The 21,906-nt window shown below is 34.7% G+C and overlaps 2 protein-coding genes across 2 annotated transcripts; one reads left to right on the forward strand and one right to left on the reverse strand.

The window, feature by feature from the left end:
• Window positions 1–1,929: 1,929 nt before the first annotated feature.
• Window positions 1,930–4,858, forward strand: LOC139694556 (uncharacterized protein C1orf50 homolog). The gene is made up of 4 exons (XM_071593057.1): window positions 1,930–2,148; window positions 2,237–2,355; window positions 2,476–2,694; window positions 4,452–4,858. Exons 1-4 carry the CDS (start codon window positions 2,094–2,096, stop codon window positions 4,629–4,631), a joined length of 573 nt encoding a protein of 190 aa, XP_071449158.1. The 5' UTR covers window positions 1,930–2,093; the 3' UTR covers window positions 4,632–4,858.
• Window positions 4,859–5,146: 288 nt separating this feature from the next.
• LOC139694555 (dnaJ homolog subfamily C member 11) lies at window positions 5,147–21,586 on the reverse strand. The gene is made up of 11 exons (XM_071593056.1): window positions 21,482–21,586; window positions 21,148–21,277; window positions 20,921–21,053; window positions 20,627–20,746; window positions 19,390–19,724; window positions 16,092–16,302; window positions 15,071–15,187; window positions 10,211–10,402; window positions 8,444–8,759; window positions 8,213–8,342; window positions 5,147–5,416 (listed from the first exon to the last, which is right to left on the reverse strand). The coding sequence occupies exons 1-11, from the start codon at window positions 21,551–21,553 to the stop codon at window positions 5,394–5,396; spliced, it is 1,779 nt and encodes a 592-aa protein (XP_071449157.1). The 5' UTR covers window positions 21,554–21,586; the 3' UTR covers window positions 5,147–5,393.
• Window positions 21,587–21,906: the final 320 nt, after the last annotated feature.

Raw genomic sequence — 21,906 nt, forward strand, 5'->3', positions numbered from 1 at the left:
AAGCCTTAATTCTTGAAGAATGTCTATAGGATAATAAATTTGTTTTAATGTAGTATAATAGGGCACAATTTGAATAAAATGTATACTAAAAATCATCATTAGAAGGTGCATAACAGAGATGTTAAGAAAAGACTCATCAAAACTTTTATATGTGGCTATGTACGGCATGGAAACGTGGTCACTGAATCAGGGGGATGGACCTAGACTGGAGGCTTATGAAATGTGAGTGTGGAGAAGAATGGAGAAGGTGAAATGGACAGAGAAGAAAACAAATGAGGAAGTACTTGGTATGGTGGGCGAAGAGAGGGATTTGTTGGGAGAAATCCTATGGAGGCAGGAAAAGTGGATGAAGGGGATATTGACTGGCAGTGGGATGTTGAAGACTGTAATAGAGGGGAAAATGTTAGGCCAACAAAGAAAGGGCAGGAACAGGATAGGGATGCTGGACGGAATGAAGGGAGGAAGGAAGTACATAAAGACGAAGAAGGACTTTATGTAGAGTAGGTTGCTGGATTGTGTTTTGTTAGTACTCACAAAATATTTATTTGGTAGTTGTGTCTATGCACAGCCTACCTTAACCAATAGATTACTTATTAATAAAAATAGGATTGCCAAATTGAATTGTATTACAAGGAAAATATACATAATTTTGACTTTCCTCAGTTTCTAGGTAGATTAGGGAAAAAACATCTAACTTTTGTCTCAGGAACAATAAGTGCTTTAGTTAGTAATCGGATAATATGAGGAATAATATGAACTAGTAGACATTTATTTAAATACATTTGACAAAGTGGATAGAAGCAGAGGAATGTACAAATATAGAATTAGGTTTAATTTAATACGCAAAAACACTTGTTACCGCTAACAATCATTAGAAAAATATTGGAAAACTAGGGAATATAATAAGTACCTCAGGTATACCCCGTTAGAATTTTGGAAGGAGAGTGAAACAGGAGATACCATATCACTTATAAGAATATTAATGATGAATAATTTAGAATATATATATTTAAGATTTCTTTGTTCGTTTGATGATAATGTTGACATTTTTTAAATATAATAGGGACTAAGTTAACTTACACAAGCATAAACAATGCACTGAATAAGATTTAAAGGGAGAAATAGACATCTCAACAGTTACCATTAACGAATTAGAATGCATTCAAATTACTTGCCTTCCAGTATACGCCGAACAGTTCTAATAGCTAATATCCATAATTACATTGAAAATTCTGTATTCAGCCGTGAATCAAAGCTGAATATGTATTCTAACAATCATCGGCTTCTATATGCAACACACAATCGTGTTGTTGCATGTAGTAGCTACACACGTTACACAACAAATAACTTCGTTATTGCTTTAAAATCATTCTATACAGTAAAGTAATTCAAACTGTAATCCAAAAGTCTGTTCGAAGAAAGCTATATACTTGACTAACGTTCAAACTATCTTCAGTTTCAAATAAATTTGGAGAAGGAATTTTATATGGATTCTAAAATTAGTGGTAAAATCATTATGCACACACATCTAAAATTCAAACATGCACAAGTAATTTTCAAATGATTGGTACTTTTTCTAACTTACCATTATAGTAACCCTTTTTTCTTGACTGAATTTAATATTTAAACTGTTTTCTCAGTACCTACTGGGAGACATCCTGTAAAGTGTAGCAGTTGAAAGATAAAAATGTTCGCTATTTTATCGGCTATTAAGCAGAAGTCTTGTATTCCAGTATTTACCACCTTTTTCCGAATCATTTGGGCACTAAAACGTTGACTCTGTTTAACATTTAACAACTGAAAATGCTAAATATTTGTCAGACGAGATATTCTCGTAAAATAGGTCTGTGCCAATTTAACGGAACGTAATAATGAACTATTTGAATTGGAGCCTAAACATTTCGTCCTTCTCTTTTTATATTTCATAAGGGCGATAATGGCGCATTGTGATTTGTTTAAAAAATAAAGAAAATTTCCGCAGCCTTTGAACTTTTGTGTTCCTTCCTCGTAGTAATGACGTAAATTCTTGACGCACTCACTCTTTTGTCCCAATTCGCGATTTTGCGATAAAATTTTAGTTGGTGAGTTATTTTATGAAACGTCGTCTGCCTGTCATGGAACTCCCCTCTCGAAGTAGACTTGATGGTGGTGAGGTGTTCGTATTTTGAATTTAGTATGAATATGTGATACATAAAAATTGCTTAAGTCTTTCTAAATAGTGAACATTTTTTCTCAGGAACTGTGGCTCTAGTAGAACGTAATGAAGAGCCTTGTGGTGTAAGGCTGGTGAATGATAGGGTTGTTGCGAGACGAGCTCCGTCAGACTTAGTAGAACTAGCGCGGGAAATACAGACGGTATGTATATTAACTGACATTCTATTCTCCTTATCAGCTACCATTTCATTCTTTTCACTATCATATTGAATCGATTAATTAATTCGAAAATTTAACCCTGCCTATTTATGCTTTATACAGGCGGACAGTTTTGTTAAGGCCACTGCTTGCGGAAAACTGCAGGTAATTGCAGAGCAAGTTAGATTTCTGCAATCACAAGCACAAAAAGTGTTAGAAGAGGCAAAAATTAACTACAACCTTCACCACGCAGCTTGTAATTTCCGTAAGCTGCCTGGGCAACTTTATCACCTGTATCAGCGACCTTCTGGTCAAACTTATTTTTCCATGCTCTCGCCCCAGGTAATTGGTATTCTAGCCCCATGAGTAATCCTCCCTAATCATAGTGTTCATGGTTAAACATAAAAGTCTTTCTTGCCTGCCTCAATACTTGAGACTACCTGGGTAGCTTGGGTAACATGGGTCAAATCACATTCGGATAAGTAAAGAATGCCATTTGAAGGAACGACAAAGATTAATAACTAGAATATAAAATAATAGAGTTGCTATAGAGTGTATTTCACTGAGTGAAGTGGTAAATTGGGAAGGTAAATTTTTCTTGTCTCCAAGTTCTTTTATTATTAATTTGTTCCGTTCTGAGAATTCCCAACCGAGACTTATATTATCAACTTGAAATGCTAAAATTTGAATGAGATAGAGTATTTATGTTTGTAACACATTTTAATATTGATAAGTCTTCGTGGAGTTACCTGGCAACCATTATGTGCAGATGGACTTCTCCCACATACTTTACTATCCACTTAAAATCTTGATATTGACCTTATTTTGGGGTTTACTACCTCGGGCTGGCCTGTGATATATTTTTTCTGGGATATCAACTATCAAGATGTGGTATTCAAGTACAAATAAATTACAGATAGGTGTCAGGGAACTCCACCTTTACAAACAAGGACATTGGCTCATAATTCCATGACATCCATACATACCTAGTAAATGCAGCTCAAATACAGGAAATCCCTCCATATAGGGTCATGTATGTCAATAACACCTGGGACAAACTTTACTTCAGATTCCCCCTACTTCAACCCTTTTTATATGTTATATTACTCAAATTGCATATTGTTTTCAAATAGTTTATCTTACTATAACTCGTAAAGGAAATATTCAATTCTATATATAATCAAATGTGAGACCTCTTCATACACCTCCCTGCAATAATTCTTCATATGGTGTAAGATGCCCATGCTCCTCTGGCTCTTTTGTTCTCAACAGCATCCCCCACCAATCTTAAATACATTTTCCTTAGAATAAAATTCAGCTGAGTCCAAAACCACACTCCCAATGCTTCAATGTTCAAAATTGAACCTCTATGAAAAATTATCCCATTTAATTTATTATGATTCACATGTTAGAATTTTCATGTTCATTTATGCAAAAACTTAATGTTTTCATCTTCTTTTGGCCCTGAAATTTAGTATACCTAGGTCTTGTGAAATCCACGTAATGCAGTGTTTTTGTTCATTTCAGAGCGTAAGCTATATGTTGTGACCATTCTTTTTTCATGATTCGGAAATAACATTGACTATTTAATGGAACAAGGCATTGTTCTCACTTCCAAAAATTCTGATCCAGTCTTTTATTTATTTACATAATCACTGTGAAGTATGTATCTTTCATTGATAATAATTTTCCATCCTTGACATTTGAATTTGTGAACACACCTATGAACAATCAACTAATTTTGAAAGATTACCCCAAAGTTCTTAGGGTTCTTTTACAATTTATTGTTTTTGATGACATAAGATTAAACCTTTTTTTTCAAAATTATATTTAAACGAATCAATATTATCATATGTGAAAATTCGATCTCCCACTATTAACTGTCCTACTAAATATCTTTTCTTTTTGTCATGTAATGAATGTTACTTATTATACTATTACATATTTACTGTTACATATTATACTTATATATACCAAATACCTATTTTAATTATAATAACTTGCATGTATTTTGCACATTATTCATATGCACAAGAAAAAAAATTTGCACATATATGGAGATCGCTCAGTAAACAACTTTTTTTCCCTACCATGTACAGGAATGGGGTGGAGAAGGCAAGTGCCCTCATCACTTCCTTGGAACGTTTAGACTTGAGCACGATATGTCCTGGACACCTGAAGCAAAGTTACAGGAGCGAACAGATGAATTAACTATTCTTGACAAAGTTTTCAGTTCAGATCAAAATGTGGCCATTACATACAGCTTAAGTAACATGTAGTGTGACAAAAATGTTCTAGGGATAAATATGTAATATTACTATTATTTTGTTTACAAGTGGTAATGTCTGTAGTTCAATTTTTAAATGAAAGTTGGATGTCAGTGGAATATAAGAAATGAAATGTTATATTTTTGCCATTTTTGTCTCACTGGTACTTAAGAGCATGTCACCAATAAGATGCACTGTTTTCAAAAAGAGTACTGTAAAATAAATTATTTGAAACAAGATGATTTATTAGTCCATTTGTTATAGTTCTATTAATATGATTATTTTTCTTAGGTACAATACATGATCCCAGATCTGCCAAACTCTCTTGCTGTACATATAGAAAAGGTTTCATTGTCAAACATTACATGGCTATTAGCAAGGCACAAACCACTTTCAATATTATTAACTAAAAATACCCCAAAATCAAGCTGCCAGACTAGTATTCCCAATATTTTTTCAACTTGAAAACAGAAGTTCCAACATGTACACAGGAGAAGGAAACAGTTTTGATATTAATTACCCACAGAGTTGTACAACATTTTTATTTATTTTTCAGCATAATCTAGCAAATTCTGCTTACAAAATATGTAGGGAGTCAAGAAATGGTATCTGTCTCCCAGATAATGGTTTTCTCTGATACCAGGCTTTGGTACTTTCACTCACTACATGCTAAGTAGGACTGGTGTAGACCTTCTACTTCATTCTTCCACTCACACAATCGCAGGTACACAGATTCACACTTACTACATTTCCTTACTGTTCTCACTTGTAGCATCAAGTCATATTCACCCTATGTGCTGAAATGAAAAAATACAAAAGCTATAATATGTGCAATAGGCAAGAACATAATACTTATAAAGCATTACCCAATATATATTCTAAAATAAGGCCTTGAGGAATGTGTTTTCAGTGCATTAAAATAATTTTACAGATTAATATCATTAAGCATCATGATTAATGTTTTGGAAAATATGAACTATCTGTTAAACTTCAATAAACACAAATATTCATTCTCTGACATTGCAATTATTTATCTATAGGTCTTTCCTTTGGTAGCAATGAAATATTCTCACCCTACCCTTTCCAATTAATTAGTGTTACCTATGATTCTCGTGTACAATTAACTTTGAATCTTTAAGAGTGCCAACAATGCTCTTAGTGGAGCTGACAAATTAACCAAGAAGTCTCCAAGCAACTTTTTTTTCTATGGCCATTATTGTAAATAACAATTGATTATTCACATTTTTTTTGGGGCCCCATTACATTTGGAGGCTTTTGAAATGTAGGTGTGGAGAAGAATAGAGAAGGTGAAACGGACCAAAAGGAAAACAAACAAAGAAGTTCTGGGTATGGTGGGCGAGGAGAAGGGATTGCTGGGAGAATTCATAAGGAGGCAGGAGAAATGGATGAAAAGTTAATTGATCAGCAATGGGATATTGAAAACTATATTAGAGGGGAGAATATAGGACAAATAAGGAAGGGGCAGGAATAGAATAGGAATGTTGTGTAGGATAACGGGGGGAAGAAGTTGTATCCATATAATACCTACCTTAACCAGTAGATAACCTACCATAATATATGGGTTGCACAAAAAGTCCTTAGAAAATTCAAGAAATGGCACCTGTTATATCAGAAAAGGTTTGCTTTTAATTATCCTTATTTATACCTAGACTGCTATTAAAGCTTCAGCTATATCAATCACAAGGTTTCATTTTCATAGTCAATTGAAACAACAAACTTTAGCTTCTTTAGAAAAATTGAAGAAAATGAATTTTGGGTGGCATTTTAACACATCTGTTTCAAAGGCTTCACACAAAAGGAGATCAACGTCGAGTTGGCTGAAGATCATGTCACATCTGCTCTTGCGTTTGCAACTGTTTACAATTGGGTGAATGAGTTTAAATATGGTTGAACATCTACAGATGATGAACATCATACCATAAGAACTGACTTCCTCCAAAATGATTGACAAAATCCACAATATGATTTTGAGTGATTGAAAAATCCAAGTTTGCAAAGCAGTTGAGGCTGCAAGCATATCACAGGATACAGTGTTTTCAAATTTGAATGAAACATAGGGTGTAAAAAAAATCTTGGCAAGATGGTTACCTTGCAGAGTTTGCTCTCAGGGAAGAACAAATGAAGTAATTTGGTTGATTTGAAGGCTCAAATGGAGCTTTTTCATCACAATTCAAACGAGTTTCAGTGTTGATACATAAATTGGTGTTTGATACATAGATTGTGGATGAAAAATGTATACACACCCTACTACACTCCAGACACAAAGGAACAGTCAAAACAGTTGGTTTCTAAAGACTCCAAAGAATGCAACCATGGTGAAATTGAACGACAAGGTGATGGACAGTTTTTTGGGGAGAAAGTGGAATCATCTACATCAATTACATGCAAAAAGGACAAGCGATAAATGAAGAGTATTATAAGTTGCTATTGCACCGTTAATGAGTGAAGAAATCAAGAAAAATGTCATCATTTGGCAAAGGAAAAAATTCCTTTCCATTCAGATAATGCACAGGTGCACATACCTACAGTGATAGCGTGGTACTAGTGATAGTGAAAATTAAAGTTCAAACTATTGCAGCATCCACTGTATTCACCATATTTAGCCCCCAGTGACTTTTATTATTTATTTCAAGATGTGAAAAAATGGCTTGGTGGAAAATTATTCACATCAAATGAGATCATCACCAACACAGATGCCTATTTTGAAGACCTTCCAAAATTCTACCTTTTGGATGGCTTAAAAAAATTGGAGAAACACCGAGGTAAGTCAATCCAGCTAAAAATAGATTAAAATAAAAAATTAAAGAGTTTTCCCAAAATAATTTGATTTTCTTTTTTTAACAAGGACCTATTGAACAACCCACATATGATTCAACTTAGGAAATTTTCAGCAAATCGTTATGAATAATATTTTTACACATTATTTTCATCAATTTCACTTCTCAGTAAAATAGCCAGACAATTTTCATATACAATTTAGCATTTACGCACAATAAGTGGTCATGTTTGTTTTCCATGCGTAATTATGAGCTACTAGATATAAGTCATGGTTTGGGCTTAATATCTGGATAGCATAACAGGAACATCACACCACCATTCAATTCAGTCTTCTTTCTTCTGTGCACAAACATTAATATTTATAACAACATTCGGAAAAAAAACAAAGACTGATTTTTTCATACTTGGGTCATTGAATGGGCCCACTTAGTGAAGATTTGCAAATAGAATGGAAACTCTCACTTATCCTTGTAACACAACAAAGATTTCAGGGCATATTAGGCAATATCTGATCCAGGGATTCAAAACACTAACTCCATGGAGTATTTGTCCCACTATTCCTGGGTACCTTTGATCACTGCCAACTTCAAATGACTTTATAATACAACGGACCCAAAAATATAATAAAAAACAAATTTAAATACATGATCCATTTCAGAATATCGACAAAAATTAAGTCTGTAATAATTGTACCACACTAGGGTCAGATCTAATGCAAATAAGCATTCATGCATCCCACTAATTGTAGTTTAAAATGTATCTCGTAAGAAATTATGAAAGTCCAATAAACTTACACTGCTTGGGTATTCGCAGTGGATCATTATCCTGGACCACACATTCATGCAAGTGTCCATGAAATAGATACTGCACTGATAGACTCTTCTCCTCTCCAACACAAGGATCATAAAATCCTGGCAACTGACTCTGTAAAATGCATATTTCAATATATTAGTAGAATCTAAGTCCTAAAGGCATTTCCCACTAGATGAAACTGGTATGCTTACCATCCCTTGAAAACAACCTACCTTTGTCGACTCATAAAGTATTAGCTTGGATTCACGCACTAAGCACTGTAATGGGACAGTTACATCAATAACTTCCAGCTCTTCGTCAGCCTCTCCAGCCTCTTGCTCCTCAGATATGGCTGAAGAACCTGAGCTGGGACGAGCCCCCCGTCGAGCAGACCTGCTCCTTCCCCACGGGGCAGTGGACAAGAGCACTCCATACAAAGCACGAACTATCACCAGGCCCTTGCGTGACTCTTCTTCTGAGCGTATCCTTGAAAATGTTGCCCGCATTAATTCTACTGCAGCACGTGCTTCCCGTTGCTTTTCTAAAATTCTGAAAGTAAACACATATTATTAATTCTAAGTCCTTTTATATAGATTATTTTATTCAGAAACTATGACATTACTGTCACATAAAATTCACTTTCAAGATATCCATTGTTGAAAAGTTTCCAAGCTTAAGTACTTGTCACAAATTCAACCTCCGAGTATGAGCCATTGATTCAAAGTCCTCAAGGATAACACTTTAAAAAATTCCAATATGAAATTTTTAAAAGTAACTCTTCAAAATATATTTATTATCCCCAACCTGTTTAGCATATACCAATTATTCACATCCAGAAGTAGCTCCTTTAAATGAAGCCATTTAGTATGACTACGCAAAATGTTAGCTTTTGAAGGTTACATTTTTTTGAGACAGTCCAGGTTTGTGTTAGAAAAATATGGCAAGGTTGTTTTCTTTCTATGGCAAAATTATAATGCAGGGACAAAGCCAGGCCCACATAGGCCTACACCAGAACTGAATTGAATCTTGTGTACCTTTTGCCAGGAAAACTATTATATCCTGAGCATGTTGTAATCTACAAGTCCTTTTGTATCTCATGAGTAAAAATTATTAGAACATATGAATTGAAGTTTTAAATTTAAGTTTGACTTGTATGGAGAGACATACATAGGGGCGTAACAATGTAGGAACATACTGATGCCATTCCGATATACATCCACCATGACTAGGACTTCCTCATTTGTTTTCCTTTATGCCCATTTCACCTTTTCCATTTCCACTTTCTCCACATCCAAATTTCACAAGCCTACAATCTATGCTTATCATCTTGCTTCAATGACTACGTTTTCATACCATACATAACAACCCTCCATATCAAAATTTGAGTCATTCATTAATAAACTTAGTGAGCATATGTCTTCAATTCTCTCCTTGTGAATGCTTCTTTTCCAGATGAAATTATTCTTCTTATGACTCTACTACTTTGACCCTTCTGGTCCAAAAAACTTGCAACTGTTTCACCTGCTCAGGTTTATGAGCTCCTACTTTTATATTCAACATAGCTTTTCTCTTTCTCGAAAATCACATAAACTGTGCTTGTTCACAGTTATTCTCATCCCATATCTATTGTACTGACTTTCCAATGCACTCAGTAATGCTTGCAATCCCATAACTGACTGCAGAACTGAAGCTTAATTATTCACAAACCTGATTTCATGAATTCTTCACTGGTTTTCAACCCTATCTACAGTTATGCCTATTCATCATAAACAAATAAAGATAATTTATTTATTTTAAACCAAAATTATGAAATCACTTCCTTATTCACTGATGAAATATTAACAAACTCCAAAAAAAATATAAACATTGGTTAACACACTAGATAGTTTTTCAATAAACATCAAGATCCTATCAATTTTACTAAACTGAGGAATCATTATTAATTCACTGGGAACAAGTGAAATCAAGGCAAAAAGATATTAAATATAGTAAGCATTTACCTTGCCCTGTTTACTTGTCTCTGCTTCTCTTTCTCTTGAGCTTGCTGTTCCATTACGTATGGATCCACAACAAGACGTTTTACAACCAGCCACACAACCACAGGTGCTATCGTGGCATAAAACACAGGACTTGCGGCTACATCCTCACTCAAGTGTATAGGGAAGCTGTAGGTCTGGCTGGCACGTGTTAGCCTAAAAAGTAAAAATGATGACCAAATATCACAGTAAGAAACAATGAATGAAACACATTGGATGTGTATAAACGAGGGTAATTCGAAAAGTAATTTCCCCTATTTTTTTCATGAAAAATCATATTTATTCTCAATTTTGCATACATTGTTGGAAAGGTTGAGCATTAAGCTATTTTTCTACATAGTCGCCTTGACGATCTATCACTTTTTGCATCCCTGTAACCAGCTTTTTAATACCAGTGTCATACTTTTCTCCTGCCTCGCCATGAAGCCAACTGACAACTGCTTCTCTGATATAAATTCATCGCCATTTAGTGAAAGTGTACGGTGAGAAGTGTATGGACATCAAAAACGTGCGGAAGTGGTACAGGGAGTTTTTTGATGGCAGGGAAAACATCCACGATGAGAAGCAGTCGGGGCAGCCATGATTGCCAGAATCAACAGTAGCTCCAATTGACAAGATTGTGCACAATAACCGGAGAATCGCCCTTCATGAGATAAACGAAGGCCTTAATGAAGAGAGTGGCTACTTCTCCGGGCAGAATATAGTGTTGGAGGTCCTCGGTTACAACAAGGTGTCTCACCGAAGGAGTGTGTTTGCATCATGACAATGTATGTCCACATAAGTCACATCAAACGACCACCCTACTCAATGAATTCAGCTGGAATATCATCGACCACCCTCTTTGCAGCCCGGGCGTTGCCCCCAGCGACTACCACTAGTTTCCTGCTCTCAAAAAACACCTTGGATGACAGAAATTCCAGTCAGACAAGGAAGTGCAAGAAGGAGTCTTCAATTGGCTTCATGACACGGTGGGAGAAAGGTACGACGCCAGTATTAAAAAAGCTGGTTACAAGGATGCAAAAAGTGATTGATCGTCAAGGCAACTATGTAGAAAAATAGCTAAATGCTCAGCCTTTCCTACGATTTACACAAAGTTGAGAATAAATTTGATTTTTCATGCAAAAAAATAGGGGACCTTACTTTTCAAATTTCCCTTGTATATCACTGAACAATAAATAGCAACTTCAGACATATAACTCCAACTATAATTTTCTATTTGAATGGTGCCAGTGTATGGGCTCTGGAAAGTAAATTTTAGCATTCTGGAATCCAAATTATTTTGTTACAATGCAAATACAGGAAAGAACTGATGAAGGTCCAAAGTTAACTCTTTATATAATCTCAACTCTCAAATGCAGGAGGCTTACTCAGCAAGCTTACCACAAAGAATAGATATATAATTACAAATATTTAAGGAATATTAAATAATGGTCAGCACAAGAATTTTATTTTCTGAGAGGTAGACGAGATCTATTTGTAATATTCCATTAATCAAAACATCAACATATGCTGTTTTACTTGAGATGGCATCTTCATCTAATGGTCAACATTGCAGCTCCTGCTAAAAAGCTGGCAATTCGAGTGAAAACTCATTCCTTTTGGTCCTTGTATGAAAATTTTTCATCATAAGTGCTCTAAGTTAAGTGAATTTTATATGAAACCCTTAAGTGAGGCTGATTATTTTTTTGGAAATTTTTTCCTGTCCAGTAAACAAGTTTTCAATTGCCAAGATGGCCGACAACTTTAACTTTTAAAGACTGATTTGAATAATCTCAAGGCAAATCTAGAGTCTATCATAGCATTGTCTAGCAAACAAACTGTCATATCTGAGCACATGGCGCAAGTTAACACATCATCTTCTTCTTCTGAAGAGACTAATTCTGATGCGGTTTCAAATCTTCGTCATAATTCGAACACCACAAGTGCCAGTGCAGACAGAAGTAGTGACGACGGTTTTCAATGTGCTAAATCTAAAAAACGCAAGTGGCAGAGGGTGAATGTAATCACTGGAAGTTAGTCTCAACCTGCTGAGAGCGTTTCTTTCACAGGGGTTCCTCAACTAGCCACCATTTATGTGGGTTGGGTTTCTCTAGATACATCTCCCAGTGATATCCTTAATTTCTTATATCAGTAATTTCCTAATAATCACTTTACCTGCAACCAGTTCTTATCGAATGATGTGCATTGTTCTTTTAAAGTCAGCATTCCTATACCTCTGAATGATGGGCTTATGAATTGCTCAGTATGGCTCGAATGCATTGTTGTCAGTAAATTTTTCCTACCAAAGAGGCCTCACTTGATTTCTATGGGTGACAGAGCTGAATCAGATCAGAGGAGACAAAGTGCCAACCATGTCCCAAATCGCAATACTGCAAAGCTTACTGATAATGGAGATCTGTCACTTCAAGCTGTTGTACTGTCCAATGTATTGCCAGATAATCCCCTGGATATTACACCAGCAAGGCCTTTTAACACCACTTCTAGCAGGACAATTACAAGGTCTGTCGGCAGTATCAACAAATCCAAGACTTAGTGACTAGCTAAGGATACTATTCTATTTGTGTTCCTCCTTAATGTTCAATGCTTAAAAAATAAGCTACTTGAGATAGAAGTTTTATTGGATTACTTAATACCTGACATTCTTTGTCTGTGCCAGCATTGGCTCACTTCTGTTGATTTCACCCAACTGGGTGTTTATGGCTATTCCATAGCCGATATTTATTGTCAGTCTGTTTTTAAAAATGGTGGTACATTGATCCCGTTGAGGATGGTTTAGTTTTGATTGCTCTGCCAATGATACCTGATTACTTGGTGTCAGAGAAAACCTTGGAGTGTTCTGTGTGTTCTTTTATTTATACGAACATTGAATGTGTTATTATTTGTGTTTATCACTCTCCACAGGGCCTTTTGACCTTCAATTGTTTGTACAAAATCTCAATATTTTGCTTGACTATATATTCAACTGGATACCTGAGTCACTCATTATATTGACCGGTGACTGCACTTAACATTGCGTTGGCAAAAACCAAAAAAATTTCCTCAATTTACTTAGGTCATGTAACTTAAATGTCAGTACAAATCACATCACATGATGTTAACTATTCCTCATCGACTCAACTCGATCTCACAATTTCAAATCTTGATCCCAACAATGTAAAATCCAAAGTTATTCACTCTGATGTATCTTATCATTATCCCATAATGACTTATTTCTACATAAAATATATTACCACTTTTATTGACCTGCTGAATCCAGGAACATGGACTGACGTAAGCATTTGCAATGACTTTAAAACAAAGCTTTCTTTCTTTTAAGAAAGGTTTTTATACTATTTTAATGTTGCTTTTCCTTGCAAAATTTCAAATTTAAATCTAAAAAATCAATGGATTAAAGATGAAATTCGTGCCCTATCAACAAACCTCAAGGACCTATTCATCCAACATAAATCTTCGGGTAATAAGGATCTAGAGCTTGCATACAGATCTCTCAACAATCCCTCAAAAGTAGTCCTCTGAATCTCAACTCCTACTGACCCAACGCAATTCAAAACCAATTCTCACAAATATTTGAAAAATCCTACCATCGATGGTTAATTCCTTACTTAGAATCCTCCAAAATATTGACCCCATATCAACATAGTTTTAAAAAGAACAAATCTACTACACCAGTTTATTGCACAATTGCATCTATATATGATGCAATTTATCATCTACACAATGCTCTGAATGATAAATTTAATACCTATTATTATTATTAGGTAATCTACTGGTTAAGGTAGGTTTTTGGATGGACACAGCTACTAAATAAATATTTTGTGACTCCTAGCAAAACATAATCCAGCAACCTACTCTACATAAGGTCCCTCTTCATCTCCGAGTACCTCCTCCTTCCCTTCATCCCGTCCAAAGTCCCTATCCTGTTCCCGCCCTTTCCTCATCTGCCTAATATTCTCCCCTCTATTAGTCTTCAACATCCCACTGCCGATCAATACACCCTTCATCCATTTTTCCTGCCTCCATAAGGTTTCTCCCAACAAACCCCTCTCTTCACCAACCATACCAAGTACTTCCTCATTTGTTTTCTTCTTGGTCCACTTCACCTTCTCCATTCTTCTCCACACCCACATTTCAAAAGCCTCCAATCTACATCCATCCTCCTGCTTCAATGACCATGTTTCCACGCCTTACATAGCTACGCTCCATATCAAAGTTTTTACGAATCTTTTCTTAATATCCTTACTTAACATCCCTGTCATCAACTCCCTCCTTTGAATACCTGCGCTTTATTTCTTGATTTCACCAAAGCCTTTGATCTTGTCAACCATAATGTAATCTATGAAAAATTACATAGGATTGGTGTAAGAGGCTCACCAATATACTGGTCGATGTCATATTTACCAGACAGAGTTCAGCATGTCAATATCTATAAAGATAAAACAAAATATACTTCTCACTCTAAAATAATCAATCTAGGTATTCCCCAGGGTTCCATCCTTGGGCCCACACTCTTTATAATATATATTAATGATCTACCCAATATACTGAACGGCATACTGGGCAGTCATCCCATTTTATCGGGAATAAATGATGATATGATATGATATTACATTCGAAATAGGAGGAAACTAGGATGGAGGTTCATTGGTTCTTCCCTTTTCCCTTTACTATTAACCTACTGCTTCAAACAGTATTGGTAACAAGCAGCATCACATGAAGATATTGTTTTACACGATATATTGAACATAAAGCCTCCAAAGAAACTACTAACATACAAAATCATTCACTAAAAATATTAGACCAAAGCAAATTCATTTCCATACATACTTGATCTTCAATGTAACCCCATTAGGGACACCAAATGACACAGCTGCAGACAAAGAACTATGCTTGGAAACCTTTTTTTCCACACCATATTCAAGAACAGCACCAAACGTTCCAGCCCTAAAGAAAAGAAATATCAAATAAAATTTTTTATTGAACAGTAAGTTCATTTATGTCCGCTAACAAGAAGATAACCAAAATAATTGCCATTCCAAATCCAATCATCATAATGCAATGTTTAAAATTCTTTTTAAATTCTACTCAAGGGATTTACAGTACCACTCTAGGAATTATTTAAATAGTTGGGCAATGTGAGACTTCTGAACGTTAGGTATCCAGCATCATAAATTACTATCCATCCAAAATTATCTGTTCCTGATCCTGGTATTCAAAATGAACAAAACCGTGTTCCTTCAACCATTGACGAGAGTAATGCAGGATGTGCCCCCTACTGGTAGAGCAATGGGCAACAAGCAAGTGATACCTCTGGGCAAACCCAGCTTTATATTAACTTCAATTTTACTGGAGTTTCGGTTTTCTCACCCACTCATAGAATGCACTAACAAGAAATACATGATATTTTAAAACATAGGTGCAAATTATTTCTATATACATGCAGGTCCATTAAATTTTATCAGACGTTTGAGAAATTAGCATACTAAAAAGGAAAATCTTATAATGGGAAAGCATACCAGCTGAGTTATACAGCATGTACCTGCTACCACTACATTTAAGTCTCAACCAAGTTATAGCTATAACTTTTTAAATACCTGATGGATAAATTTCTCAATATCAGAGGTATTTTCTATGAATCACAATGGAAAGAAAGAAAACAGTTGGACTCTCGTGGAAGATGAATAGATCTTCCATGATGATAAAGCCCATGAAAACTCTCCTGGAAGAGTTTTCATGGGCTTTACAACTGATAGAACAACTCTCCCAAGAAAATAAGTAACTAGAAAAGATGAAACACACATTTATTATCATTGAATCAATTTATAATCAATGAAATTTATTTACTTACCGAATGGCACCTCTGACTTTAATTTCTTGAGGCACTGAGATTTTGTGGGAATATGATATGGATGCAAATGAATGTGGAATCCCAAACTGGATAGAAAATGTCAAGTGTGACTCTTTGGTTTGCCTGACAACTGTTGTGGTCAACGAACTCTGTTGACCCATTCTCCATGTCATGTACCCCATGGTCTGTTGGTCTAGCTGAGTTCCCAGTGCTGTTCTCACATGAAACAAGTGAATGGTTAAAGAAAAACTGATAATTATCTCTTAATTGCCCAGTAATATCTCATTTTTGATCAAGTAACCGTAGGGTTCAGTGAACAATCAACGTAAGTTAAAATGAAATGCAACTAATTGAGATTTTTAATTTTGCATTAATGTTGATCATGGCCTCCTAGACTGCCTGTGAGAGATTACACATAAATACAGAATGGTAGTCAAAAAAGATTATTTATGGATGCACAATTATTGGATAATACCAAAGGAATACCAACATGATAATTTGGGCTAAATCATTCACAACAGTCAAAAAATATAAGCATTTTCAATTTTTTAGATACATATTGTCTACAAAAGATTACTTCCCCTCTCATACAAAATATTTACAGTATAGCATGTTTAGAGCAATGAACTATGACCTCATTAACTGAAGAACACATTGTGTTCTTCATTTAATGAGCATGAACTTCCACAGAGTTGAGCCAGAAACAATTGAATACATAACTAATGGCTTATTATGCTACACTTATAAGAATAAACATGTAATTAAAAACTAGTCTCTCAAGATTACAATCAAATGAATACCCAATAGAAAATAAAGATTTAAGTTTTGCTTTTGATGCTTGTGTACGTTAGTTGTGGTGACCTAACACCCCCCACCACATGCCCTGGTGGTGGCTTATGGGGTATTATATGGATGAGATGGAAAGATAATAGGAATAATTGGAGCAATAGTTAGACGGTAATATTGTAAACCCTTGTAATCCCAAAATGGTTAGTATAGAGTGGGTGGTTTCTTAAGGAGTTACAAGAGCCATGTATATTGTCAAGAAAATTGTTTTGCTTGGATATTTTTATCAATATGAGTGAAAATACTTGTACCATTAAAATAATTCATCAATATTCAAGTTTTAAAATTTAAATCATGAATTGAAAATTTACACAGGAAACAAAACACATGTTCTTCAAAGAAAATGCCCAATATTACCAACATAATGCAATAGGTATATTTTCTCTCCTTGGGTTTTAAGAATCTTTAAACCCTTTTTTCTAAGTCTGCCACACTGCCTAAATACAATTCTTGGGAGTAGCTGAATTAGCACCTATGAGTTAGCAGTAAGGAAGTCAATCCAACCATTCCTTTTCCATGCAAATAGCTCACTGAATTTCTGTGTGTGGTGTAATTTTTATAGTTAGATTAGAGGGACAATTCTAAAATTTAGTGAAGAGATCAACTTCTAAAGCAATTATAATGACATGGAAAAGAAAGAGAGATGCTAGAAAAAATTATTCATGGTAGACAAAGTGGCTGGAATAAATACTGAGATATACACATGATTTTGAAGGCTGCGATAGAAGGTAATTTTTTGGGGAAGCAATGAAGAAGTGATAAAGAAGGGAGAATGGAAAAGAATAGTGATAAGAAAGATAAAACTATGAAAAGCCGAAGAAGAAATGTAAATGGGAAAATATGTTAATATGTCTGCAGTATTTCAGAAGTCTACATCCAATAGTTTTTAGAAACTGTCTAAAACCTGGATGTACTAAATAGGCTGCCCACAAAAATAATAAATAATCATTTCTAACACAAATACCATTGTGTTATTGCAAAAGGGAGTGGTTGTTACAGAAAAGTGATTCCCTCTCCATGGTATCAGCTAACCCTTGATTTTTTTAATTCTAGTACCAGTAATAGCAATGTTACAAAATCAACAGTTACAGATTTAAGCTCGGCCTTAGCCATGGCTGCAATTAAAACTTGGGTTGTGCAGCCTATTAAAAAAATACTGTCCCACAAATGTGTTGATATTTAAAAAATCGGGAACATTACATTAAAAAAGAAACGGGAGATGCTGCAAAAGTGACTTTTAACGGAGTCATCCCCTTATGCATTCCAATGCAACAATTTCAGATTGTAAAAATCATTCCCCTTGCCCGGCGATTTTGATGGAATGATTTTTACACTGAAATTGTTGCAGATTAAACTGGCCTCAAACTAAGAGTAGACTACAAAACGAAATTTATTAAACTGATGTGCTGAAATATTAATGTGGATTTGCTATTTAATTCTTATTAATAATTTGGCATTTTATTAACCTTTGAAGAGACCATAAAATCTGCAACTATTTGCAATAAGTCTGAAGAAAGCTGCAATTTATAAATGAGAAAACTATCATTTCATAGCATATTCAAAATAAAGTTTTGAACGCCAATTCTCAGTAAAATAGAAATATAACAGCGTTGATGATGCAATGTGAATGATACTTACATTATCCTCAACTTTTCTAGTGAAATCAAGTGTTTTTACACCTAATAAACTAAACCACTAGCAAATGCCTTTCAAAAATTACATAGCTTAATTTGCCTAATATATTAAACTACCACAAAAATTTAAAAATAATGGAAATTAAAATTAATATAAAAACCTGTTTTAAAGTCTGATTGAACAGTAATAAAGTATATATAATCATTTTATATTACTATCTTGTACTAATGAAACTGTCATTGGCAAAAAGGAATAATCAATGTAATTTTCACCCCATAGGTCCAATTTCATGCTAGAAACAAGCAATACTTCTGTACTAACACATAGAGATCAGCTGTTTATGGTTATTTTTTAAAGCCTGCATTATATCTGAGATGGTGCGTCAATATCAACCAAGATTTAATTTTACTCTTACAAATGAGAGAAAATTCTGAATGATCACTTTGTTCTGTTTAACATTTATTATAAGTAAACTGATGAAAAGAGGATCCACAACAAGTAGGAAATTAGGGTAAGAGCATATTGAGTGGTCACCCCAGTGAGAAAATTATCCTTCGTGTAAACAATATTAAATCATCAACATAGTGCAAACCGTTGAATAATACTAATACTTGTTTAACACTTTTTCGTTTAATCTGTAAAATGTATATTTGATTAAATTCCTAAGAAGTTAATGATAACAAATAAAATATACTTTCCATGTTCACTACAAGTTTCAATTAACATTTTTTTCCATTGAATACAACTTAGCGAATCAGGAAATTATTTTTGAAAATGATGGCCAAAGACAACAAGCACAAACAAAATGCACACTTACAGGTCATGAATGCAGGTCGGATTCCTCTCCTTCCCATTTGAAGACTCCCATTTACATTTAGAAATGTATGTTTAGTAAGAACACGAGATGTTCGTAATCCAACCAATGGACCATTTCCAGCACTCACTTCAGCCTCTACCCAACCCCTGTTTGGAAGAAGTCGACGCACAGAAGTAGTCACCGAACCACCTCCAACACCATTGTGCGTAGAAAGCTGTCCAGAAAGGCAGAGGGTGTCTCGAACTGTGAGAGGAGCCTCAATAGACTGGGACAATGTCATACCACTCACTTCAACGATTGGGAAGGAAAATCCTGCATCTCCAATACGATCACCACTAGATTAACAAAAAGAAAATTACCATTTTAACCTTGTAAAAACATTTCAGGCTTTGTAAAATAAATATTAGTGGAAAATCCGTAGAATTTCAATTGTATACAATTTTTACTACAACCCATTCAAAAGTTACAAATTACAGTATGAGCTTTTACAGCAAGTCCCAAATTTGAAGTAAGTAGTGAAGTAAATGAATGACTGCTAAATTTCAGTGGAACAAAAAACATTGCTTAAGCTTCCATCCTAAGTCACAAGTCATTTGTTGCGTAAACTCTTACATAATTCAATTCTCAGAGAATTCAAATAGAGTTATAAACCTTTGAACAATATCAAGAAGTAGGCAATGGGATACAAGAATATCCAATTGACTACCCGTTTAGCTGAGAATACTCTCAATTTGGATCATTTAATACAAGCCATGTCTCAGCTCAATGCACTTATTTCTACTAAATGATACCAATGATTATAATTACATTTAATATACGCAATTGAAGATTAATTTCAATTATGCTTATTAGTGATTTTTTTCACTATTTTTACACCACTTATTAAACTACATTTTTACAACGAAGCACAATTATTACCTGTCTCTTCACGTTAATGAATAATAATTACAAACTTTAAAAATCGAATAGTGGATATTGCATGCGTTTAATCTATAACATAAGAAAACTTAATATTTTCGCAATTCACGCCACCGTTCAAAATTTGCACTTGAGAATTCTGCAACAGTTCTTTCATCAGTTGACAGTCAGCAAATTTATAGAATGAAATGATTGTATTGATTTCCATATAAAGAAAAAGAACATTAATTCTTGAACCAAATAATTAAAATAAAGCAATGGTGAATTGCCATTCGAAGAATTGCAACCGAAAAATGCCCCCATGGAACTTTCTGCTTACCCAACTTCATCATAGTCATACTCATCTTCATAGCTGCTAAAAATATCAGTGGCGTTTATGTTTACAGAAAGACTTCCTTTGGGGTTTGTTCGCATCTGCAAACGCCTTTCCTCTTGTTCCCTGAAATATTGCCATAAAAATTTAATTCGCCGTAATGTTTATATATTTCATAGTATAGTTGGAACTCGGTTAACCAGAATTCCGGAATATTAATGCACTTCCATATTATTGATACTTCAGGAATTTAAGAAGTTGTCAACAGTGTCTACTCCAAAGAGCTATCCCCATTCATACCTAGCTAATCGCTCAAATTCTTCTCTGATTTCCTGAGGAGTTTTCGTTCTTTGTACAATTTCCCATCCTTCAGTCTGTAAGCCTTTAACTCCAACGCTATCATAGATTGCTCTCTGGTGGGGATCACTCAACACTAAAATATTAAAAGTTTAGATGTGATGACTAATAATCCTCTGATTTTACTATCACTTTACCAACTAGGGTAATTTTAACGGTATAGAACATACCCTCGTATGCTCTCTTGGTCTTGTTAAACAATATTTCCGCCTCTTTCTTTTGAGAAAGGTCAAGGTGCTTGTCTGGGTGATACACCCTGCTGAGCCTCCTGTATGCGATGGTAATTTCTTCATTTGTAGCCTAAGTGAAATATATTTCATCCAGTAAATTATTCCGAAAACACCGATCAGAAAAAAGATTTAACTTCATAAAACAATTGCTTAATTACTAAGATAGTAATAACAAATATACTTAAAAATGAAAACCATGGTGATAATTCAATATACATCGAAATAAACGGACAATATGTATCACTATATTTAATGAATTTTAAAAATCTGTTACATTTCTCGGCACATTCAGGAATGCGTAGTAATTTTCTTCTATTAGCATCGGTTCAATCCCTTCATCCTCCATGCTCTTCAGCTCTTCACGAAATATTTGACTGAAGTGTTGACAGATGACACTACAGTAGGAAAACAACTGATGCGTGAAAATCGTTCAATTGGTGGGGGTTTTGTCTTTCGTTGAGTTGTGTACATCATTAATTTGCCACGTACTACTTCACTCTCGGCTCAATGTCAACTAAATGGTGTACAAACACGTAAGCTAAAGAAAAATATAGTTACTTTGATGAATGTGCTTAGCTGGATTCATGGAACTACTTATCCTAGCATACATTAGCTATACTTCCATATAATGATGTGGGAAAGAGTGTACTGTATTTTACTTCCGTAGAAAAATATTTCTTTGATGTAGTATGCTCTTCA

The sequence above is a fragment of the Hetaerina americana genome, unplaced genomic scaffold, assembly GCF_022747635.1.
Source record: "Hetaerina americana unplaced genomic scaffold, ioHetAmer1.1.p SCAF_50, whole genome shotgun sequence".
NCBI classification, from domain to species: domain Eukaryota; kingdom Metazoa; phylum Arthropoda; class Insecta; order Odonata; family Calopterygidae; genus Hetaerina; species Hetaerina americana.